The sequence below is a fragment of the Falco cherrug genome, chromosome 9 (genome assembly GCF_023634085.1).
Source record: "Falco cherrug isolate bFalChe1 chromosome 9, bFalChe1.pri, whole genome shotgun sequence".
Lineage (NCBI taxonomy): Eukaryota > Metazoa > Chordata > Aves > Falconiformes > Falconidae > Falco > Falco cherrug.
In genome coordinates this window covers 18683570-18709259 of record NC_073705.1, presented here as the reverse complement: position 1 = coordinate 18709259, position 25690 = coordinate 18683570, and the positions used below count along the sequence as shown (strand labels likewise).

The following is a 25690-nucleotide window of genomic DNA, read 5'->3' as shown; positions in this document are numbered from 1 at the left end:
GTGACTTTCACTCTATGTTATAGACAGAGCCTCTGTTTTACAGTGCTATAATCCCATGCACAAATGTGAAAGTAGCAGATTGTAAAATGAAAAACGACAGAAAAGTAGAGCGTCCCTTTCTCTACAGCTAGCAAATAAACAAGATTTTGGCAGAAAAGTCATCAGATTTCCACTTCTGACAACCAGAACAGGTGTACAGCTTTTATCAAGTCACTAAAAAAATTTACTGTTTTTAATTCGTCACAATACAAAACAAAATACTGTTTTTAATTAGTGCAACATAGCCAACCTAAATATCATTGCTGCTAGTACAGTAGTAGGAGATACCACAGAAAGTCCAAACTGAGACACTTCAGCGCTTGAAATTCCTCTGAGCAATGAAAGCAGAGGTATTTCTTGCGGTTTTAACTGCACTTTCTGTATAGAGGCACTTCATCCAAGTCTTTCATTACACAACACTAGAAAAGAGATAAAACCTAAACAGCTTCTACAAGGTACAAGACTCAAAAAAGACTTCACTACCAGGTGAAACACCTGCACATTCTTCGAAGAGCTGTGAGCCTGCAGCCTACATGGTATTCCTTTTTACAAGGATTTGATGCTGGGTTTAGAAGATTAGATTAGAAATGCTAAAGACAGACAAAAGCAACAAAAGCAAATGCATTCTGTTTATTATTTTATCAGTACACCTTACTCTTAAAAAATATTTTACTGTTGCAACGGACTAGGACACACACACAGTTACTAGGTCTCAGTGGTACTAGTAGAGTAGTACTGGTACTAGGAGCAGTAGTACGATCATTGCAATCGCCCCTCAACCTCTCTATTACATAACGTGGCTGTTCTCGCTCATGCTAAACTAAACTAGCTCAAGAAAAATACTTTGACAAGTGTTACTGAAATTACCTCTCCTGAGAAAGCATTTCTTCAAACTGGGAAGACAACATGAGCTCTCCTCACCTGCTCCAGCACAAGTCGGCCAGCTCGATTTCAATGGTTTTACACAGCGAACTAAGGTAACAGGCTGACTTGGTGTTGAACTTATTAACTGATTCAGCAGCTGTACTGTGTTAGCAGTAATCAGAAGACAGGTGGCCAATTATCTGGTGTGTCATAACCCACAGTCGGACGGGCACAGCACATGGCCCAGACTTTTTCAGAATCAGGTGAAAGCAGTAAAACCTGGTGGGGGAAAAAATAATCTAAAAAGCAATGACCTTATCTATAAAACCATGCATCTTTCTAAAACACTGAATTTTCTACAAGGAAAAAGAGACATGGAAAAGAAATAGTAGAAAATAACTGAAAAGTAGAAAATAATTTTTCAATGATACTTTGAGGGCAAGTGAATTCACAGTAGCTAACTTGGCACACAAAACAAACACCAAAATTACGAAGTTAAGCTGCCCTAAGTTTCCAAGGGCTAGTGCCCTATGTAACCAAGGTAAGACACTTAGGGATCATCAGAGGGTCTTTTCCCCTTAGGCCTCCTGTACAGTCAGCAGGACAGCCTGAGTTGCGTGCTTAAAATCGACTCTGAATACTCTCCTTTGAGTCTTAAACAAAGAGAGAACCATTCTCAATGTTTATCTCTAGGTACACAAATCCAGGGTTGGTGGATTCTTACCTAGATGTATCAAAAGGTATTATCAATAAAACAGATAAAAGGTACTCTCCGGTCCTATAATAAATTTGGGCAAGAAAAAAAAAATTGCTAATAAAGGAAAGGAGAAAGCATCACAGCTTCTGCTCAGAAAGAAAAGTTAAGGACAGCAAGGAAGATTGCAAATTTAATATAAAAAACAATACAGTAGTGAAATCAAAGATGTAATACAAAACTGACAAATCTGGAAGACAAATCTATCCAAGGCAGAAGATCATTTTAAATTGTGGAGCAAAACTAGCAAAAAATCAGTGCTTCCTCTTGGGAAGCAGACATGATGACCCAGGCAGAACAAAGGAATAATTTCAAGTCTTGGAAGAATAAAGTCACAGGCAAAGCATAAGCAACCTCAAACCATTCTCACTTACAGGTTAAACGCCTAGCAAAACCCAGGTCAGGAAGGGATTTTGAGGGGCCATCTCATCTATACCTCCTACGTGAGAAGCAGGATCAAGCATATCCAAACCATTTTGAACAAATCACATCTCGATCTGTTTACTGCCATGTGAAACACGCAGCTTTGATGGGGATTATCCTACCCTTTTGGTACTGTTTTATGTAAATTACAGGTTTGATTTTTATAGCCATTTTGTAACAGCTAAAACTCTGGCATAGACATAATTATTTCTGCTGGAACAACAACAAAAAAAAACACCAAACCCCAACCCTTAACCCCAAAACATCCAACACAAGCTATGCACACAAACATGCATTTTCATCAGTGGAAACAACTTCTGTCCCAGCAGGGCTTACTGACACAGTAGCCACATTGCTTAAGCTTTCCTAATACAGGGTAGGTTGTAACAAGCTGCAGTCAACAATTAGTCATAAAAACAGGTCATGTTCCAACTGAGCTATTACTCCTTCAGTACAATAAATGAGTTTCTATGATAGACAAATCTGCTTGAATAATCCACAAAACAGGGGCCATGAGAATACCAAAGAGTTATTAAATGGATCTGAAAGGAAAACCAACTGGACCAAGCAATGAATGTATTTGTTATCTAATTACATTATTTCCATTAGGTTACTTTCATTTGACACACATCCTAAAAAGAAACTCTATGTAATTGAATAAATACAAATGCAAGTGAACAAATCTCACAGCAACAGACAAGGCACAGTGCAAAGACAGGATGCATTGCTTTTATTATATATACCTTAAGAAAACCGGCACGTTAGGCTTCATTATCTTTTTAGAGACATGTCTATAGCTTTGATTTTATAGCCATCCCCTGGCCCCCATCTCACATTTCCCCTCACCTTTCCCGCTGGCTTCAGTCCAAAACGTAACAGAGCGGAACAAAGTAATACGACTGTACTCTGAATAAGGAGATGAAGAAAATTAAGTGAAGCACTTCTGGTATCAAAAGCTAAAGTGAGAAGAAAAACTAACAGGAAATAATCAGAGTGCAATCTTGACCAGTGAAGGAGGTACGTGGGGGTGTTATAAAACCTGTTCTACTAACATCGTTTTTAAAATGGTTAACTATTACATTGCTTTTTAAAGGATTTGCCATGTAGAAAGAGAATTCTGTTACTGTAGAACGCACTTTAAGCATTTCTGCTCATTTTATTTTGTTGAGCGCCTATCAGTAAAGTGTCTCTTAGGTCAGTGATATATTCTCTCTCTGATACCCTTGAAAACCAAAAAGTGCTAAGAATTCTCAGATACAGGCAAGCAGAGCAAGCATTACATTTAACCGTAACATAGCTAAATAAAAACTCTTCAAAATTATTTGGTTTCTTGCTGTTTTCTATTTTTTTTACATTTATGTCTAAAATTCTGGTGTTGGTTTTACTTTATTCTCTTGTTCTTTTTTCCTTCCTAGAAATTTATTCTCAGAGTTGATGTCTTTAAGAAGTACAGGCCAAAGGAATATATTCCTTCAAGTCTCAAACTCTGCAAGAAACATCAGAAAACTTCACCTTTGTCTTCAACTCTGTAATACTCAGAGACAAATACTCTGATTGTAACTTTAAAAAAAGTTCCCCAAGGTGAACATTGCAAAATGAAACATGAGCTTTTTAATTACAAATTTACTTTTCATTTCACATAAATTAGATCCAAGGTATTTAGGCCATTGCTTATTTTACCACATAATCAACATCCTATAAAAAACATTACATGTGTTTTTAAAAATAAACAAAATTCACCTCTGAACTGAGGAGAAGACACATGGTATGTAACAGAAGCATGTTGCAAAAGTTTGAAAATAAGATATTTTCCTTCAAAAGCATTTCTCTTCCAAAGCTCTGTCCACAAGGCGTTCAGTTAAGGGCAGAACTGATTCAATGGGTCACAGACACCCCACCACCAGTCATTTTTCTGTCACATTAACATTTTGCCCAGGTAGGTCCCAGCCCTATGAAGTGATCAGAAAGGGAATCTCGTCAGAAGTGTTGACCTGATATACTTGCAGCCTATGTAAGCAGTAAGGGTACATTTCTGCCCATTTGCTCCTTTGTGGCTTCCAAGCACAGACTTGTGAGATGGGTAGCTAATACCTGTCCCATACAACCTCCCAAACTTCAGGCAACATTATTAAAAAACTCAGCACACCTACAATGCACAAGTACATAATACATAGAAATGGTGGAATATGAAGAGCATCCTCTAATAGTCTTGGGATTACACTCTGAGGAGCAAATCAGACTAAGCACAACAAAATCTAAGCTTCATAGTGCAGTCACAAAAACGATAGCTGTGTTTTCAGAGATGTAAAGGAAAAGTTCTCCATTTGAGTAGAAGAAATATTGCAACTGCTCTAGTCTGTGCCTTAAGACTTGGAACATATGAAGACTTTAGTTGGAACACATGAAGTACTGAACCACAACCACCAAGCTCCAGAAGGAAACTAAATACTTACCATGAACACCCCAACTGAAATAGGCAACAGATTTAAATGTACAGAGAGATAACATAAAAGCACTTGAAACAACAGAAGAAGCATTCACCTTTAAACACCTGTGCCAAAATGGGTCAGAGTGAGGGGAGAGAATATTTGGGATAAAAGAGTTCAAACTGAACTGAACAGCATGAGAAAATTCTGTTGTAACAGCTCACAGATGAACAGCTGGAGCAACTATGAAGCTACACCATGCAGCAGAAGAAAGATGAGATAGACAAGCCGAGAGTTGACTATCTAATAAAGCACATTAGGTAATGAAGAAAAATCTCACTCAAGATGCCTTCTTTCAGGACTGTATTCTGTTTCTTACAATTAGTAACGCATTTCCCTTGAATCACGGTAGCTGGTCTAAGTTGTGTTCATAGCACACACATCACAAATTGCTTCAGCACAATTAGAGCTAATGGGTGCTTTTGCGGCAGCCCAGCAGACATGCCAAATACTGAACAGGCACCAAGAATGAATTTTCTTGCCCCAAACACAATTCAAGAGAAGAAACCAAACTGGCAAGCCCAGGGGTGAGGACCCCAAGACTGAACCAGGACCCTGCAACGTCAGACCCTGACAGCTGAACAGACACAAGGACCTGCATCCATACCCAGTCCTGGTCTAGCTTGACTACGTGCAGAATGAAGCATCTGAAAAGCTGAAGACATAGTGCAATATTCAAATACTGACTCCCAGCTGTCCTCAGTTAGCATTCCTCTGCTTCAGATTAGTAATTCCATGCTAATTTATAGTGAAAGAAAAAAATCCACAACATTCCTTGTAAAAATCAAGCAAACCACAATACTGCTAAAAAGTAGTTTATTTTCCTTTTACAGACTAAGGAAACCAGTCTGAAGATACCTGTTCCTGGTTCCTCAAGTATTCAGGCAGTGCCAATCTTAAGAAAATAAACAAGTCCTTTACACCAGAACACCTGCTGTACCAAGTCAGAATAAGGTTTCAGCTGTTTGTTTCTCCGATACTACCCGCTGCAAACCAATTCCCTGCAAAACACCTAAGCCTTCACAAAGCCAGCTCCAACAACAAATGCAGAACAGTAGCCTTTGGTGGAATTTGTCTGTGTGAGTTTTTCACACACTGTGACAGACCAAGAAGGTTAAATAAGACAAAAATAGGGATCAAGCAATGGAGAAAGGATGCTACAAACACTGCCGCTGATTGATGGTTCATCAGGCTTGCTCAGAAAAGATGACTGGGGGGAGCATTCTGACTTGAGAGCTCCTTTGGTTTTCTCTCAATGTTTTTATATTTTTAAAATGTTCTTATAACAGGCTAGCAAGTACAGATCTAGAAAGCCAGCAAGGACAGGGCACTGTAATGCAATCATCAGGTATTTCAGGCAAAGTTAGCCACAGGAAAAACTCTAAAAATACAGCTTTCTCCACTAGGGTTGTATGGCAGGATGGTATTGTCACTGTGCAAGAATGAAAATACACACACACACTTTTTTTTTTTTTCTAACTGAAAACATAGCCCTAGAGAGAACTAAATGATCAACGAACAAGCAAAATGCTCCAGAGAAGAAATCAAAATTCAGTTTGAATCACTAGCACATGCATTTGCTCACAGGATAAAGCAAACAAAGAACTATCAGGGTTACTCAGTTGTGGTTTTCTACCTATGTAATTCACTTGTTAAATTTGCACATTACCCTTCTTACTGCCTGTCAATAGTGCAGAACTCTCAGGAAGGAAAGTTATCAACTAAGTATCTTTTGTTTTTATTTAAGAGCAGGTCTGCTTCTCATTTGCTGTTTTCTTCCTCCTCCTCCACTGCTACTACCCTCATAAGCTTACTAACAGTATTAAAAACTCTAATGGGATCTGTGTTTACAAGACTTTTTCATACCTCTTATTTCCTCAGCTAGAGTTACACAACTCTATCTGGATCCCATAACCATTTTGCAGCAGTGAAATTACACTGAAAATAATGTCACAGGGTAGCAAAACCAGACATATATAAGACCACATTGAAAGCAAAAAGAAGAATTGAGGGGAGGCCTACATCAGCCCTAAGCCACAGAATGACATTTTTATGTACAAAACAGTTGAGAAGACAAATAAGCAACAGAACTTTTTCATTAGCATTTACTGGATAAGACTGATGAGATTCATAGCCAAAAACTGTTAAAAATAAAAATCCAGATGGGCAGATTATGGTCCAGAAACCTCACGCTTAACTGACAAACTGCAGCAACGGTTACTACACAAATTCTGTTACAACCATCACAATGTTTTAAGAATGGCTTTTTTTTTTTTCTTCAATCCAGTCCAAAAAGGTTTGTTTTATCACAGGAGGGTGTCCAATTCACCACCAAAGTCTCCGTCATCTACAGCAAAAGCCATAGTACAGAGTCAAATTTCAGCTCAATTTGATTTCTGAAAATTGCTTAACGCTACATCACAAACAGCTCATACATGTAAGTCAAAATATTTCATGGCTCAGACTATCTTTTTGTTGCTGTATTTACATTTGCCTTCAAAAGGGAGAAGTATATTATTTGGCTGACTGCATAAACATATCCTGACACCATGACTTCTGCCTTCAAGACATTTTAGGAAGCAAGAATTAGTTTCCTCTATAAGACAGACCTTAAAATACATCAAAATAACAACAACAAAAAACCCCTCATATTTTATTTGCACACAAGCCCTGTAGATTTGCAGAATACAATACTAAATCACATTGTGGATTTGGAGTGGATGAGTGGGCTGGTCTTTTTCAAGTGTCAGTAATTTTAAATTAAACCTGTTAAGGCTTGCAGTTCCCCTTCAGGTCATCTGAATTACTTTAAAAAAACATTTCTGACAAACCCATTTCATGGTGGTTTCCTACACTCACTCTTTGCATGCATACAGAGTTAAAAAAACAACCAAAACCCAGCTGACTTAACTTTGCTCACCTGTGGAGAAATGGCATCACAATCTTGCTAACATCAAGCATGGAGACTGCATCCCAACACAATTTTTGTTAGAGAATCTGAGCACCTAACAGAGGAGGGATCCCACACACTCAGCTCAACTCTTGCTGTTTCAATATTACACTGAGATAAAAAGTATTTCACCTTTGTAGTATTATTTTTAAAGCTACACCTTTTTAATCATAAAGTCATCAAGTATTATGCCAACTCCTGGTGACACTTCCACAAGATTCCTTGAGGCACCAAAAAGCCCTACATAAAGAAAACTGGTGAGGCTTTATAATGCTAAGCAATAATTGATCTGAGAACTAAAACTTAGAAAATGCAGCACCTGTGTGTAAGGTCCAAGAGTCCTAACCCACTAAGACTTTAGATCAGTAAGAGTTGCCAAAAATCCCACAGCCATGTCTCAACCTTCCCTACAGTAATTCGTCATTTCTTCCTGTTAGCAAAAACCTTCTACCAGTAGCAAAACCTTCTAATGCTGTACAAAGCAGTCATGATGCAACTTCAGAAAGGCTTTCTCCACAGTGCTCTAGTTCCCCGTGCCCCTCCTTTTAAAGCTAAAACAATCAAGCAGACCCAGATGAATAGTAGGGACTCTCATGTTAGCCTGCATGGCGCACACTGATAAATGCAGTATTTACTTTCCCTGAATTTCCAGAGATTTGTGAGGAAATGGTTCGGTTTTCCTCCCACACTCTCTCCATGAGGCTTCTTCCCTGAGAATCAGACCTTCTAGCCCCCATGCCACACCAGATGAGACCCCGAGCCACACAAGGACTGCCAGATCAGCTACTCAGATCACCTTGCCAGACAATCCAAACACAATTTTGTTTTGGAAACTTCCACAAAATGATGCAGAAACATTATTTCATACCACAAAGTATCAGTGTCTACCATAATCCTGCTGCAACAACAGCCAGTGGGGATACTGTTACTCATGTGACAACTTAATCAATAGGGAGAAATTACAATTTAACCAAATAACGTAGTACTGGCATTACCAGGGGAAATCTAGGGTGCTTGGTACTGCTGAGCAGACCTATGTGGGAAGAAAAAGGCCAATGCTTTCTGCTACAGGATTTTTTCAAAAATGTGGCAAAAAACAGCTCCTCATGGCAAGAGGCTACAATGTACGTAAAGATGGAGGCAAACTTCTCAATACAGTTTCTTGGAGCAGCTTCTTGCTTCTACTCCTCCCAGCTTTGTCTGCAGTTTCGTATGTCAGCAGGAACGCTTTCAAAAAGCAAAATATCTGAAGGAATCCTCTTTCCAGAGCATCATAAGATGTTGATAAGGAAAATAACCACCCCATCACGTTATTCCTCCTTTCACCACTGGTAAACATGACTAAAGAGTTTCAATATGCCCAAGTAAACTTTAATTGTTAAGCAGACAACCAGCTGTATAATCATGCCTCAAAGGTCCTCTGCAATTAGTAGACAGAAGAGCTGCACATGTGAAAACTTTTTCTGCACTCCGAAGGTCAGCTGGCTGAAGAACAGGTTTCCCTTCTTTCCTTTCAGATTTGTCTTCCTTACATCCTTAAAACGTCATAGCTACAACACTCTTACAACATTAGACACCAGATCTCTAGAAAAACCAAGAACACTTGAATCAAGTCTTCAGAACATCAGGACAAGGTGAAGGTGGAAAGCTACAAGTTATATTTGGTAACCAAAGAGATGTTTGATGGGGGAGGGAAATAAAGATTAAACCAAAATTCATTATTTGGTTTCGTGACTCCAGAACAAAAACATCAGCTCATTCCTCCGTCACTAAACTCTTAATTCCCAAGATCCTGGTCACTTAAGTTCTGCCTCATGGTTCACATAAGATTCTGTTGCAAGCATGTACAACTACCTACAGAAAACATCTGCTCTGAACAAATGTCAGAACCTCTCCACACACAAGTCAAATCCAGATCAGAAAGGTGTATTTTCCATTTAATTCTACTGCTTCTCCTATGCAGTAACTGTGAAAATCTTCTGCACAGGGCTGTGCCAATGAAACTGAAGTATTCGATGTTATGCTGATGCCTTATGCTGATGAGATCTATTTGTCTCTTCATAAGCTCTGCATCTCAAGAGCAAAATGTCGGTAAGCTCTTTTCTAAACTCTCGCCCACTCCAACATGACAGAGATCCCACAACCGTAATACCAGCATTAGGCAGGCAATACAGCATCCACAACATGAAAACCTCCTGTTATTTCAGACAAGAAAATTCTTAATCCAAACACCCTTCCATTTCCTTCCCTAAAAAAAAGGAATTGATTTCAAAAAAAGAGCAGCCTGGGCAAGCAATCGACAGCTGTTAGAAATCCTAAAATGAACAGCAGATTTTTGTAAAGCAAGGCAGACAGTGCTACAGAACATTGTATTCATGCCAGTGCTGGCCAAGGTTTCGTGACAAAATGGGCAGCTTGCATTCAGAATAACTCTACAGCTGATGAAGCAGATCAGCTTCAGGCAAGTAATTTCCCCTGCACTGTTACTCGTCGCTCCCTCACCCCGTGCAGAAAGCATACTGCATAATCGGGATGGTGTACTCAGAGCACAGGCACCAAACAGCTCCCCTTCCCTAGAAGCAAGGCTCATACCACCAGTTACTCCTACTTCTGCCCCACAAAAGGTATTCTAAAAGCTGAAAATTCAAAATTATCTCCAGTAGGCTACAACAAAAAAAAGAAAACAAACTATAAAGACCAAGAGGGACAAGATATTTTTCTGAATATAGACAATGGAACATAAACAATCATCGAAAAGTCAGACTGCATCACAGCTGAGGCTCAATCTCTATCAAGAAGTACTGATGTGTTTTCAGACGCCAAGAGGAAGTCACACAAAACACCATGGAGCCTCTACTCCTGAATGAGCTGCTCTCTACCATTAGTATCCATCCTTGAGTATTACATGCAAAATTAATCTCTAACCAGCTTTTTGCCTGTGTCTAAATCCCAGAGCAGTATCACTTGGCCTCTAAACAAATGCACTGGCAAAGACTGAAGAGCTGCATTACTGAGCATATCAGAATGAGATCAGGGCAATTATTCTGGGGCTGATGGGAAAGTTATTGTCTGAAAAGAACAGATCAAGAATGAGGCACTCTCACCTCTAGGGTAAAAAAAAATTAATTAAATATCTGTCAGGAACTAAACGAAGATACCACCTCTTAATACCACAAACGGGAAACCATTAGAGGTTTAAAAATCTGTTTCATAGACAGGAGTCAAATGAAGTAAGATATCTAAATGCTTTTGAAAAAAATCTTACCTGACTCTTCTTTTTTATCTCCTTTAGTTTTGTAAAAACCTCCCCAAATCTAACCCTAGGTCTATGGCTTCTGGGAGGTTACAGAGCCCACTCAGCAATGTCCTTCAGTTCTAGCTTTCCCACCGCTGTTCAAAGGCGCAGCACAGCAGTCCCCACCAGCCTGAACTGGGACAGTTACGGGGGACAGGCTTCCAGAGCCGGCATCCCTAGCCCTCCTCAAGCTCTCACCCCGCAGCTATTACATCTCCTCTCACTCCAAGTAAGGCACCCATCTGATCATTTCTTAGTATCCTATGGTTGGAGAAGATTCCTCCTCTAACAAGAGAGAAATTCTTTCCCACTTCCCTCGCATCACCTATAGAGAGAACAAAAGAGGGGAGACAAAATGGGGTACCAAGGAATATATGAAGCAGGCAGCTACAGAATGTTTAGAGAGAAGGAGTTAAATTACAAGCGTGCCTATCACTTTCGGTGCACAAAAATAATAACAAAAGTAGCACTGGAAAACTGTGAGGCACTGATCAACTACAGCCCATTGCATGAATTTGCTTAGGCAAATGCATAATACCTCCTGAGATCTCTCCACCACAAGACTGAAGCAAAGCCAACCATCTTCTGAAAATGTCCACAGAAGTCTTGAAATGCTGCTCATAACTAGCTAGGGGAAACTAACTCCCTGTCCTTGAGAAGGATAAGCAGCTTAGCTGACCCCACGCACTGCTGCTTTATATGCAATCAGTCAGTGAAAACTTCCAAAGGCATTTCGGGCGGGTCAAATACAACTAACTTCTCTGTGTCACATCACCTTCTCTTCAAGCCACGCATGAAAGTTACATGCAGGTGTAAGTTATAGATACTTTCACCTAGAGCTCTGGTAAATAAGTTTACAGCTGCATTTCCCTTTTTCTCCCATCTCAGCATTTATTGACCTAAATATGAGGTAGAAAATGCAATTACATGCAATATACAGCAGGAACTGTAAACAGCTCAAGAGAATCACTAAAAGACAACCTATAGACTTCACAAAGTATTAGATTCTCAGAAGAAGCTGTCATTTCATTTGTACACCTGTTAATTACATACTAACCCACAAGCAGGACTGCCATGAAGCTTAAATGTCAAACACCAATAATTTTTACATCAGCAATCAGTGTTTCCTAAAAGCATGAAACTTGGGCATTCAAGCAGTTCAATTACACAGATTAATAAGGATTTGTGTTGGTACACTCTCCACAGGATGAGACAGACGCAGATCTACCAGGTAAGAATTCCAGTATAGGGATATTTAAAAGAAAAGGACTAAAGGGTAAGTGTTGAGAATCACAATTTATGATACACAAAGCCAGGCAAACACGAGCATATACGCAGAACAGTCAACCTGAAGCTTTACAAAGACCAAAAACAAGACACAGACAGATTCCATGAGGTCATACAATACTCAATACTCACAAATTCAGCAATTTTTTTCTGTACTTCAAAGAAGAATCTTGTTCTGTCACATACATTGATGAGATGCCATTAAGAATGGCTTGGCTGCACGTAGGCATTGTTTTAATGAATCTATCGGAAAAAAAAAGAGTCCAGATGGTAGCTTGACTACACTCACTTTAAGGCTGCCTCACTTTTTCTTTAGTTCTGGCTGGGAGGACATGTTCAAAGCAGCATCTTTAGCAATCTCAAGCCTAATGAACTCAAAAAGCTGCCATTAACTTTTTCCACTAGTTTATCTGGGGAAAAAATAAAGAACCATACTAATTGGGTTTTAAAACATTGGTGTTTTGATTTTCAGATCTCTGCCAAGAAATTACTCGCGTTTACCAGTATTTCTGAATGGCAAAGAACAATGATTATCCACTAAAATTCTTCATTTTTCTGAACAGAGGAGGAAGCCAGAATTGGTGGCCCAGATGTACACCTGCCCACTAGCTTCAATGGGTCACCTCACAAGTATCTTAATTTGGAAGGAAAAAGTACAGCTGGATGCCTTCCAGACTCTCATTGCTGAGAGTAGTCTGAGAGTAAAGACTCTCATTGCTTGCATACAAATTCTAGGTAGTATTTCTCTTATCACACTACCTATTTATATCTTAGTAAAAAGTCTGGGCTACTTTTTCTATACTGCTTTGGGTCTCTGTCCTTCCTCTTTTTCATTCCCTGAAGTCTATTCTCCCCTCTAGCATCCAGCTTTCCTCCCACAAAGGGACAGGATTTCTTCTGAGGACAGATTTTTTTTTTTCTTCCTCCCTCCATCCTAGTCCTTTATCCCTTTCTTTTATACGTCAATTCTTATCCCATATGAAAAAGAAGTTGAAAGCTCTACAGTGTGTCTCATGGACACAAACTAAACCTAGCAGACAGAAGAAAGGCATAAAAGTCACTGCAGCATCAAGAAATCACACTCAGGTCCCCTGCTAGCAGCAGCCATATGAGGACGTTGAGAATTTGTTTAACGATGCTACTTCTGCAATCTTTTCAGACTTCCCTATTCTACTGAGAAGAAGATGTCTTAACTTCCAAATTTTTTCAGTAATTTGCAGAGATTTAGGTAAATAAAGAAAAATCAATACACAGATTTTCCAGTTGTATAAATCTTAAACATGTTCAGCCTTCTCCTAATTGATACTGGTAAGTACTGACCTTTTCTCCTTTCTTAGGTTTTTGTTGCAGTGATCTAGAAACATTGATCATGATTCGAAATAGCAACAATACTTCATTACAACCGCATACTTTTCACAGCATCATTTTTCTCAAAATACGCAATTCCAGAAGATTTTAAGTAATAGGTATATCACAGCTTGACAGGGCTCCTTTGTTTTGTTCTTTTCAAAGATAGTACATTTCCAGCTGTATGAAAACAAACATAGATGAACCAAACATAAACAAAACGGCAGTTTCCACATGCCTTGTCCATAACATTTAAAGCACCATCACAAAGTGTGCTCAGAGACATCACTTTCACTATTTTCTGTTTAAAATGCTACACAACTATCCACAGCCTTGCTAGAATTTTACTGCCATCCTACAGGCAAAGAAACCAAGAAGAAAGAATGCATCAAAAGACACAAATTATGAAAAGTATGAGAAGCTTCTAGTTGGTAACCCTGTACTTGCTGCTCAAGACTACACAGCTTCAGAGGAGGTAACTTAGGAATGTGTGATATGGTATTTTGAAATTAGACTAGTATTTTAAATATTTAGTATGTTATGCATCATAGCTCTTTAATCTTAAAAAAAAAAATCTAGGCCTAATATTTTAGCTAGTTCATACATATGTGCTATGAATTTTATATTTGAAAGGTTTGAAAGGGTGTCACAGAACAGAAGGAGGGAGGAAAGAGATTAATGCAGATAAAGTGCATTAAAATGAAGTTGAAAAAATAACTTGTAGCCATAACACTATTTTAAATTACTCTTATAACTGCTTTACAGTCTTACAATTAGACAGGTGACAGAAAGTTATTAGTCTAAAAAGAGCAATGAAACCTTAAAGATATTCTTGCACTTTAAAAGTCATTATTCTAAAGAATAAACTGGTTTGGACTCTGGAAATGTTCCTTAAAAATATAACACAAACAAAAAAGCCAAACTAATTAGAGATGTTCTAAACAGCCAAACATTTACTCCAAAATTTATTAAAGTATGTGAAACATCCTTTGAAGCTATACATTCCTTTCTTCCTCTGGAGTAAAGTACTGTGTATTAACTAGGATGCTAGACAATTAAGGGGGGATGCTTTCTGCTCCCAGTTTTATAACCAGCATAAAAGATGCTGTTCATATCACTGATGCCTGCTTCTGCTCCCTCAAAGAAACACAGACTGTACCAAAGGTGCTATTTTCCTGCATATAGGTGATGCTATGGCTTTGTTGCTGTTCCTCAAACTGAACAGAGACTCCAAAGTTGTAAACTTGAACATTAAATCACATTTAACTGATGGCTCTTCAAACTTACAGAGCATGCCGCCATACTAGGACTACAAGCAACATCAAACCAGATCAAGTGGAACACGGAACTGACAACAGCCCAATGCAATTCATGAAGCAAGGAGGACACCTCTGCCTCTTGAACAGACCTGCCTTGGCTTCTTGAAACTTCCCATGACTTTCTGAACTCAGCAGCTTGCAAAAAAAACCTCTAATGGTCAAGTGAAGAGTCGCAGAAATGCGTTTATGTTGTAGGACATTAGCAAAAAGCAGACTCAAAAAATGCAGGTTCTGAAATTGAGTAATCTGCCCAGAAACAAAGATGCATCTTGAGAGTAACTAAGCTTTAATTTTAAATCTAATTTTAAGCTTCCAGGGTTATCAACAGGGCAGAAACTACATAATCTGCTACATGTTTTATAATCTATCCGGAAAAAAAAAAATCTGATCTCTTTTGCTCCTCGCCTTTATCAGCAACACTCCAGAAGCTGCAGGAATTATTTTTTTTCCAGCTTCATTGCCCACTGCTTCACTGTTGAGTGACCCCAGGTACGCAGAGGGGGGACAGCTCAAAACACAAGGCCCTCTGTGGCAGCTGTAAGACACACCACATTAGTCTCCTGCCTGCTCTCCCTGCATATAGCACCAGATCATAGAGATATTCAAGTACATTAACAAAGAAACAACCTTTGGTGCTAGCATTCAAAGTAGTGATATAAGAAGTACTTGTAAGCATGAAAAAAAAACTCTTAAGCATGAAAAGAAAAAGCTGTTTTAACATATGTTATTCTGAGTAAAATACTCAACCAGAAAAAGACACTTGCATTTCACTGTAGAATTACATTTGCCCAGATAACCACACACTTCAAATCTGAAGTGTAGCTTGAGAGAAATCCCAAGATGTTTTCTCTTCATTTTGGCTTTACCTTAGGACAGACCTAACTACCTACAGATGAAAAATAGATAAAAATAAACCCCACTTTTTAGCGATGAAGAACAGGTTAAAAAAAAAAAAAAAGAAAGAAAAGAAATGGAGGGAGATAAATAAAGGGATAGGAGGCAAAGGGAGAGAACAATCCTGAGTCTAGGATCAAACTTGAATCTTTATCCTTGCTTCTCCAAAAGTAAACATGCTGTAACTGTGACACAGAGAAGAGGAACCCCTGTAGCTTCTATCAGCCTGAAATGCAAATAGAGCATCTGTGATCTCTGGTCATTCAGCAACACAGGGATCTCCTCAAGGTGAAAGGAAGGAGAAAACATACACAAAAAGAAAAATCCATGGAAGCCAGGAAGAAAGGTAAGTAGAAAGATGAGACAGGAGAAAATGTGACATTTCCCAGTAGAAAGATGAGGCATTAAAATAGGGAAAGAATGTGCAAGACTTCTTGTGAGGGGAAGAGAAGCTTCGAAAGGAAACGGCCATAAGACCACAAGAGAGTTAAAACTGGATTGGCCATTTAAAATCTCAGTAGGAAAAAAGCATCTTCTCCTGATAGCTTCCTTATGTGGTTTCTCCAGTACCCATTTCTGAAGACAGGCTACACACATTCAATTGTCTCAGAGAGGCACAGGAAAATGCAAATGAAGAGACAAATGTGCGAGAGTCATTCAACATGTCATCCTTCCAAAAGACAGAGGTATTACTGCATTTTGAAACCACCTTTGTGTTTAGTAGAAACTTCTAGACAGCTTCTGAAATCTGCACCCCAGCCCTGAAGCAGTGCATTTAATGATGCCAGTCAGTCTTGATACATTACTGTCTCTGGAACTTCTCTGTGGTGTCTTCAACTCTAATGAATCAATGTCCCCTTTGCACCTTTGTATTACAACCCAGCCAGCCCCTTCCTCAGCTTGAGCTTTTGCCTCTGCTACACAGCAAGTCAACATCAACCACTATGGAAGAGAGTACAAAGCAGGTGCAATTCATTTACTAGGGTGAGAAAATGTAAAGAAACTTATTTTCTGCTAGCAGCTAAGCCTCCACTTCACCTTTACCTTTCAGGCATCTGATCTCAGAAACTCTTTAGGGAGCTATACAATACTTTTGCTCAACTGTTACTGTTTTGTGTTTTAAGATTATTAGTGAACTTGGATATTTCAAAATATATTTGGGCTAAAACAGATTTATCATGTTGTACTAAATTTAAAAAAAAACACAACAAACAAGACTTAATACACTTGTACCTCCCAGAAGTGTGAGTTGATTACATAAGCTACCTCACAAATAACACAGGGGGGGGCGGGGAAAATCAGTAGTAACTTTATAACACACAGTAATAGTAGCAAAATGGCAGCAAACCACGGCAAGTCTTCAGCTCCAGCTTCACCAGGCTCAAGGAGCAGACACACTTTGGATGACACCAACATTCTTCTCTGAAAAGAACAAGAGTCTGAAGAGCACAGTATGAATTTGAAAGAGACATTTCTCCTGCTGTTTTCTGCAATTACTGCTTGAGCAAGTGTTAACTTTATTAGTTACTGGCAATCCTGAGGATGAAGTGTTGCAAAGCCATTTATTCTTTGTCTGTATAAATTAATGAAACTCAGTCACTTGCATTTTACCAGTGTAGACACTGCTCAGAGTTTGATCAGGTTGTCTCTCTAAACCCATCATATCCTCAGCTCAGCCTCTGTTGATTGTCTGCCAGTGACTCCCTCTCTTACAGCTTGTCTTTTTGAGGCATTGTGCCCAGAACTTAACGTTGTGGGCACTCCTAACAGTTTGGAAGAACATAAACTCTCTGGGGCTGGATAATGAGAACGTTTTCTAGATGATCACTGCCTGCATCAATCCTTAGTTAAGTCTGAGGGAGGCTTGCAATACGGTCTACAATGGTTCAAACTCACAGTAAAGGAAAGAAAAAAATAATCCAGCTTTTTCACTAGCTGTCTGTTGAGAATAGTTTCAACACAACTCATCAGCACGCTTCCAGTGGAAGCTGGTGTGAATGAATGAATACAAACTGAGCAAAAATACTGCGAACACACCATTTAGCAATCCTACAGTATTTATGGCAACTTCTTAAGTGTTTGCTAAACATTTATACTTCAGAAACTGTGAAATAGAAAGGAATAAGGGTGGGAAAGAGCTTAGAAGCTTTCAAGAAGAAACAAAGCCACCAGTGGGTTTGGAGAGATAATGAGTGTACTCTTAAGACCTCTGTCACAAAAATCCTTATGTGAAGACAATGGATAACAAAACATTTGCAGAAACACTAGACTTATTTCAATTACCAATGAAAAATACAACTGCTTTAAAAAGTGAGAAGATAAATGAGACTATCACAACGGCTTTTATAATGGTTTCTGGGAAAAAAAATACTGTCCAGAAAAGCAGAGAAAAGGCAAATGGGTACATTCATTTACTGGTAGAAAGGTAACAAATTGGTGGAACATAATTTGATATGGAAGAAATTGAGTTGGAGCCACAAACAGACTCAGGGAACCAGACGGTTCTGAATACACTGCATGGACATTGTTCATCAAAACATCCATTCACCTTAACTTCAGAGCTGAAGACCCCATCTGCCTAGTACTGCTGAAAGCTTCTAATCAATGCAATTAATTCTAATACTGGCAATTATAAGTTACAAGCACTACCTCATTAAAAATGAAAAAAACCAAGGGGTAAAAACAAGCAATCATGGCAGTCTAACAAGAGAACAAGTCATTCCTAAAATAAATGTTCAAAATTCTAAGAGGACTCTTGGTATTCCCAAAATTGACATGCTTTGCTGAAGTTTACTCTGAGATTTCAGAACAGGTGAATCAGTGGAGACTGAGAGCAGTTTCAAGATCTAAGGGCATCCATAAAGCAGACACAATGCATTCCTCCTGCACATTAGCAATTTTACATTTAAAGAGAAAACTCCTTTCTAGACAGTCATATACAAGGACTGTAAGAGGACTTTACCATAGTGAAAATTAGATGAGGGAAAATTAACCAGTTACAGTCCTGTTTTTCTGAGACAACTACTCAAGATACCAGATTTCATAGAGAATTCCATTCCAAGGATTGTATTAGAGAAACTCAGTCATCTTTCTAGCAAGCTGGTGGGTTGACTGACACATAAGTCAACTCAACTTTGTGGCGACTCTCTGCAGTGAATACTGTATGTATCTGCAACAAGCTACCCCAAATCTTATTGTTAAATTCACAGTAAGAACAATCATAATATTAAAAATACCCAAGACTACTATAAAAAGGTGCAAGAAGAAAGCAAGCCATACCCAGAGTGCATGCGGGTAGTTTGTTTAAGAGGACTCCCCAGCCAACAGCACTTCCATCAGTCTCAGGGGAATTCTCTTTGAACTAATTAATGAAGAACTGGACGCTCACAAGGACAAAGTGAAAACAACTGAAAACGCTGGAAATCCTTTCTATTACATAACTTGTCTGGCTCATTCCAAATCAAAATACAGGCTGAGCTCCAAACTGGACAACAAGGCTAACAGAATACAGTTCTTCTTGCTTTCCCTTAGCATTTAACACTTAAGAACTCAGTGTCTACCCCATTTTTTGTTTACATACACAAACACATCACAAACCACTGCAAAATGGGTAAACTGTGGAAACAAAACCACACAGCTCAATTCAGAATGATCACATTTTAGAAGACTCACTGCAACTGACAGCCTCAGGACCCAGCAAGTTCTCAATACAAACTGTTTTTTCTGACTACAAAAACACTGTCAAAAAGAAGTGTTAAAAAATCATTAAATTGGTACAGGAGTTCTTAAATCCAAGGAGATCCCAGATGATGACAGATCCCTCATCAGACCAGACTTGCTGGCAACACACTGTGTGCACTAAATACCTGCAAGTGTTCCATGTTGGTAATATCATATGTGACTTCGTAGAGTGGATAAATAATTATTTAGGCAGCAAATCCATGTTCACATACTTCTCAAAATAACTCTGGCCAGAGCCTGGGAATTGCTAGCAAAGGCCTTAAAGCAGGCAAGGGTACCCTATCACAATGTCTGTCTTGTTGAAGTAAAACTTTTGTACAAAGGAACTAAGTCTCTCAACAGATAAAACCTAAAAAATGCAAACCAAGAACAAGCAATACAACCCTTGCCTATGCAGGTCCGCAGAACACGGAACAGCCGTATCTCAATATGGTGTAAATAATTACAAGTATCACAGCATTAACGTTAGCTGTTGTGTTTCTCATGTCACAAAAGACACTGAGGACTGCAAATACATGCAATCTACTTAAGTGATTTTTCATTTTAATGCAACAAGTGGATGACAGCAGAGCACGCAATTGATGCTTGTTTTTAAATTGGTCAAGAGAGCTGAAGGAACTAGGCCAAGACCCAGAAAAACACACAATCATACAGTGGAGAACAGTCGGCTAAAAGCATCTCAGAAGTTGAGCAAGAGCTATCACCTTTTCAAACATCAGTCTGACTTGTAGATCTGAACAAACCGGTTTCATACACCTCTGCCAAACTAGAGTTGTCTTTCTTTTCACATTTTCAAAACTTCAGCCCCTATCCAGCAAGTTAACATATTGTGCTGTTTTTTCCTGGGACAGAGTTATTTTTCTTCATAGTAGCTAGCACAAGCTATGCTTTGGATTTGTGCTGAAAGCAGTGTTGGTAACACAGGGATGTTGTGGCTATTGCTGAGCAGTGCTTCCACAGAGCCAAGGCCTCTTGGGCTCCTCGCAGGCTGGGGCTGCACTGGGAGCTGGGAAGCGACACAGCCTGGACAGTGGACCCCAGCCGACCCAAGGAATAGCCCATACCATATGACATGCTCAGCGTATAAAGCTGGGGGAAGGAGGAGGAAGCGGGGGACACGTAACTGTTAATGGTGATGGAGCCTCACTTCCCTGGAGATGGCTGAACACCTGCCTGTGATGGGAAGTAGAGAATGAATTCCTTGGTTAATTTTGTTTGTCTACATGGCTTTTGCTTTACTTATTAAACTGTCTTTATCTCAACCCATGAGTTTTGATGCTTTTACTCTTCTGATTCTCTCCCCTGGGGCAGGGGGGGAACTGAGTGAGCAGCAGTGTGGTGCTTTAATTGGTGGCTAGGGTTAAGCCACAACACATATGCAACAAGTCTTAAAGCAAAACATGAAGTTTATGATTGGCCCTGTGCCCGATGCTTATTTCTGCATCACTGGATTCACAGCTTCAAAAAACACAACGCCAACACTATTCCCCGTCTTTACACCAGTAGATTGTTCCATACCAAAACAAATGTGTCCCGGCAGCAGGATCCAAGAGAGCTATCCAACTTGGACATGTATTCAGCATTTCTCTCTCCCTCTTGTTTCGGGTTAGGTTTTTTTAAAGTTTCCATCCTACTCTCAACTCTAATCTTGACTACTCAGGAGACACAGGTAGTTACATACCTGGGACTAGGGACAGTTCTCAAACATATTAAAGATTTAAAACTTGAGCTGCTCCAGAAAGCCTGTGGTTAATGGAAAGTGTACTTTCTGGTCCTAATCCAGTGACAAGTGAACATCTATCTCATACATATATATATATAAATATATATGCTGTAACAGCATACCATGGCCAGATTTCAGCACGACTCAATATAAATTACATTCTCTGTTCACATAAGGCCAACATTCAGAAGAGAACGAAGTTTTGCAGTTCCAGATAGGGAAACATATATAAGTCAGGTGATGGTCACAAAGGTCAGCAATAACAGGAAAAGTACTGACACTGGGCTGAAAGAAAAGAAAGAAGATAAAAGGAAGTAGAAAGGGCTTGTGTAATTTCTGCTAACTCTATATCTGGTTCTGCTTGCTGTAAACTCCACCTAAATTCTAGGGTCAAGATGCATCAAGATAAAAGAGAAATTATGTTTCACTTTAGAAAAAAACACAACACAATAATCAAGCAAAGAATTAGTAGCTATGTGGTAATTTTCAATAATTTTTAATTGCTAATATTATCTGTTTTCCTGTCTACTATTAAAAATAAATTACTATCAAAAGAAAGGAAATACAACAACTCTTGAAGCAGGCACACTGTGGTTTTGCCGACTTCTTTGTGACAGCCTTAAGGCCCTCTTGCTCTACTACTGCACAAGTAAGTTTGCTGATTTACTTGAAAAAAAAGAGAACTGTAAAGAGACAGGCAAGGAAAGTAGACTGCTCTATACAATGATGGCTCGCATGCCTCTACACAAGGAATTTTACAGCAGGTACAAAAACCGCAATGAAACCTTAGTGTATCGCAGTCAGAGCAAGTGGGCACCTATGTATAGCTATTCCCAGCCAAGTCAGTAGTTTGTTTATAGAAAACCATTCCCAGATTCCCAAGAGCAAGCCCACAAACCCTCCTCAGAAAAGCAGCACTACAATACTACAGAGCGCATGCACGTGAAATCTCCCCAAAAGACAGCTTTGACTTAAGACCCCCTGTATGTTTTCAGTTTCACTTGGGTCAAAAATCATCCCAATGATGATCCCACAGGTACCTTCTCTTCCCAGCTTTGACAGTCCTCTTGAAGATCTCCTCGCCTGCCAACCACCCTTGCCCCACGACCCCCAGGAGCATCCCAATGAAGCTGGGCGACCTCACCTTTCATTTTGACAGTGGGAGAATTGGGTCCAGCGGATTGCTTCCTCCATCCTCTCCAGTTCTGGCAAAGGCTCTCTGCCTCAGAGATGAAGGAACAAAGAGAGTCTTCTTCAAAGCGATCCGAGTCTTCAAACGAGAACCTCTCCCCGTCCTCCCACTCTGCGAACATGAGTTCCATCACATCCGACAGGCAACGCGAGGGGAAAAGAAGAAAGGCAGGCACAGCACTGCTCACTTTTTAACAGGTGGATGGCCTGGCGGGCTCCTGCGAGACTTAACGCCTCAGTTTTGGTTCGATCCCCATCCTACAGTGCCGGGAGCGGAGAGCCAGTGCTGGCCGAGGTGGGAGAAGCAGGAAAGCGACGCAGGGGAAGCTCATAAAAATCGCAGGGAAAAAAAACAACCAACCAATAACAAGGAAAAAACCCTCCAAGTTCCTTAAAAAGTTAAAAAAATGCTTATGTCCACGAGCTGTACTTGAGGCGGGGGCGGCCGCCAGCCCCCGCGGGCCGCCGGGCGGGCCAGGTGCTGCCGGGCACGGCGGGGTCCCAGGCGCCGGCCGGGGCGGGGGCGGGGCCAGCTGGTTCGGGGGTGCCGGGGCACAGCAGGGGGCTGCGGCGGGGCAGCGCTCCGGGGTCGTGCTTGTCTCACTCGGCGCAGGAACCGGAGGGAGGGCGGGAAGGGGCGGCGGGGGACACAACTTCCCTCCCGCTCGCCAAGGCTTAAAAACGGCCCAGCGGGGCCAGGGTGCCCGCGGCGGGGGCGGCGCGACCTCTCGGCGGCTGGTCACCGGCGCCAGCGGGCGGCGGGCAGCGGCTCCGGCCTCATGGGGGCGGCAGGCAGGGAGAGCCCGGCTCTGGTGGCCGGCGAGTAGGGGCGGGGGGCAGCCTTAGCCTTCTCCTTCTCGCCGCCGCCACCGCTCCCGTCGCGGTTGCACCCCGCGGCTCTAGGTGCCCATGGCCGGCGGGGCCCCGCGCGCGGACGCCCCCCCGTGCCCGGCCCGGTGGCGGTTCGCTGTCCTGGCGCGGCGGCGGCAGCAGCGGGTCTCTGCCCGGCGCGGGCACCAAGATGGCTCCGCGCTTCCCAGCTTCACCTGCGACACCCCCCCGCCAGCTGAGCCCTACTTCCGCCGCTGCGCTTCCGGCTTCCGCCGCCGCACTGGGCGGGCGCGCAGGGCACGCCGGGACAGCGGGGCAGGCTGAGGGGCCGGGGCACTGCGGTGGGCGGCCTGGGGGCGGGGGGGTGCCCGGCGGCCGGAGCAGGTGCGCTGCGGGGCAGGCGGCCCGCCGGAAGGGCCGTTGGGCTGGGCCGGCTCTTTAGCGAGCGGATGCGCCCGGGGACTGCAGTGCGGCTTTGTTTTGAAGGGGCTGTAGTGGGGCACGGGCTTGCCCGTCGTGGCTGCACGTACCGCCAAAGGCAGCGGGAGAGCGCGAGTTAGGCTGTAGTGGCGGGGGGTTGCCCCCAGGACGTACTGCAGAGAAGTTGCGTGAGGTAGAAAGAACCCAGCAGCGATCATCTGATGGGAGGTGAAAACAATACTAAACTTCCCCCTAACGTTTTCCACTAAATAAAAAAAAAACCAACAAAGGAAAGAAGACCGAGGAAAGAACACAAAGGAAATAAAATGTGAGGGGAATATGGCTCTTAAAAGAATAATGCTTGTTCAAAAACACCACTCAAACTGCACTGACCTCTTTTGCCAGGCCAAAAAGGCCTTTCACCTTCCAGCCGGGGCGGAGGGGTGGAGGCGGGTGTCGGGGGAGCTGCTGGAGTCTGAACAACTCCAAGAGCAGAACAGAGACAGTAACATGCATGGCGGTTCCATGAGGAGTTGCAGAGGCTGGGTAAGGTTCCCATATCCTACCTGCTCTGAAAGTGGCCCGAGTGATGTTCTGTTTGGGCTTTTTTCTAGAATTTTACTTTGTTTTGTGAGACCTGACCAGTAAAATATGAATTGATAAGTTTTCTCTGTAGGTTGAGTAAGCATCAGCCAAACAGCTGTGTGCTGGACCTGCAGCTCCTTTCCCATGTCTGTACAGAGCAAAAAAAAAGCAAATGACAGAGAAAAAAAAAAAGATCTAGGGGAAAAAGGAATGACATACTAAGAAATGGCAGTCCTAGAGGTGAGGGAAAATGAACTGCATCTGGAACACTCACCATCTCCTCATCTTAATTCACTATAGTCCTTGATCCGAAAAAATTATTTAATTGATGGGCCCTCATAGTGGATCTGAAAAAATGCCCCTTGGACTTCAGGGGAGACTATCTACATATTTTGTTCTTACATAAGTAATGCTTACTAGTTTCAGATCTTGAACACAAAGATACATTACTAAAAAGTCCATCAACTGTAAAAGGTATGTTTACTTGTGTAAAGGTCAGATCCTTCAGTGCCTCCTAGTGTAGTGTAACTTCTGGGGAGGGCCAGAACCTTGAGCAAAGGCAGGCAGTGGCTTTCCTACCAGTAAAGAAAAAGGGAGAGTCCACAGCCTCCATGTCTTCAAATTTTTCTCCCAGACTTCATCTAACAATGTGTGGCTTGTCCAAAGCTACTGTTCTAAAAATAGTTACACAATTCCTTTCAGGGATCCTCTTGAAAGTGTATCTGAGGTAATAGTCAGATACATGAGAAAAGTATTGACTTCAAGTCTTTTTACATAAATAAATAATTTTTAGCTGAATAAACTCTCACAACATTAATAGGCTTGCTGTGCTTTTATCTCTGAATTTTTTGCCGTCAGGCTGTCTGTATACATTTTCATTTTGTAGGCAGAGCTCATTTATACTTGTGCGCACGTACATTTGGCAAGGCTTGACATCTGATGGGTGATACTATCTTTAATAGTCTGTTACACAAAAATATGTGTATCAAAGCCTATTAAATCAATTCAGGATCTCTGAAATTCAGAGACTCTTCCTTGGTAACAATAAAAGGATTGCCTGGAACCTGTTTTTCAGCTAGCAAGGAATACTATTAATTAACAATAGTTGTTGTAATTACCCTGTAAGCTAATGACACACGGTTGGGCAATTAGGTAATTACTGTGCTCAGTCCCTTTCTACAGAGTGCAGGGGCAGGCCGAGAGTGATACTTAGCGGGCCTGGGGATTTAGAGCATCAAGTAGAGTAAAATGCTTTGCCCTTAGTTCTGCAAAGTCAAAATGTTTAGGCTGTGGTTCCACAAAGATAACAGGGATAGGGTACTTGATATCCTCAAAACACTATTGCAGTATGTCAATGCTGAGCTGGTGCAAAGTGACTCTACTGATAGAAAGTTCTCCACAGATGTCTGAAGCTGGACCTTCATCAGTGTAACTGCAGCTGGTACCACACGATTTGGTACTTCGTCGTCTAGCCCATAGCTGCTGCTTCTCCTTTTTTCCGTTGTTGGTGGTCTGAGGTTTGGGAATATCACTTTGTTTTT

At 41.1% G+C, this 25690-nt stretch overlaps 1 protein-coding gene across 5 annotated transcripts in view; it reads right to left on the bottom strand.

The window, feature by feature from the left end:
• Nucleotides 1-23368, bottom strand: part of ZSWIM8 (zinc finger SWIM-type containing 8) — a 63145-nt gene extending 39777 nt beyond the window's left edge. For 3 of the 5 annotated variants that reach the window (XM_055721392.1, XM_055721393.1, XM_055721394.1), the window contains exon 1: nucleotides 22267-23368. In XM_055721392.1, coding sequence (XP_055577367.1) covers nucleotides 22267-22444 — 178 coding nt within the window. In that variant the 5' untranslated portion in view covers nucleotides 22445-23368. The remainder of the gene's footprint in view (nucleotides 1-22266) is intronic. The other 2 variants (XM_027812153.2, XM_055721395.1) reach the window with 1 other exon arrangement.
• Nucleotides 23369-25690: the final 2322 nt, after the last annotated feature.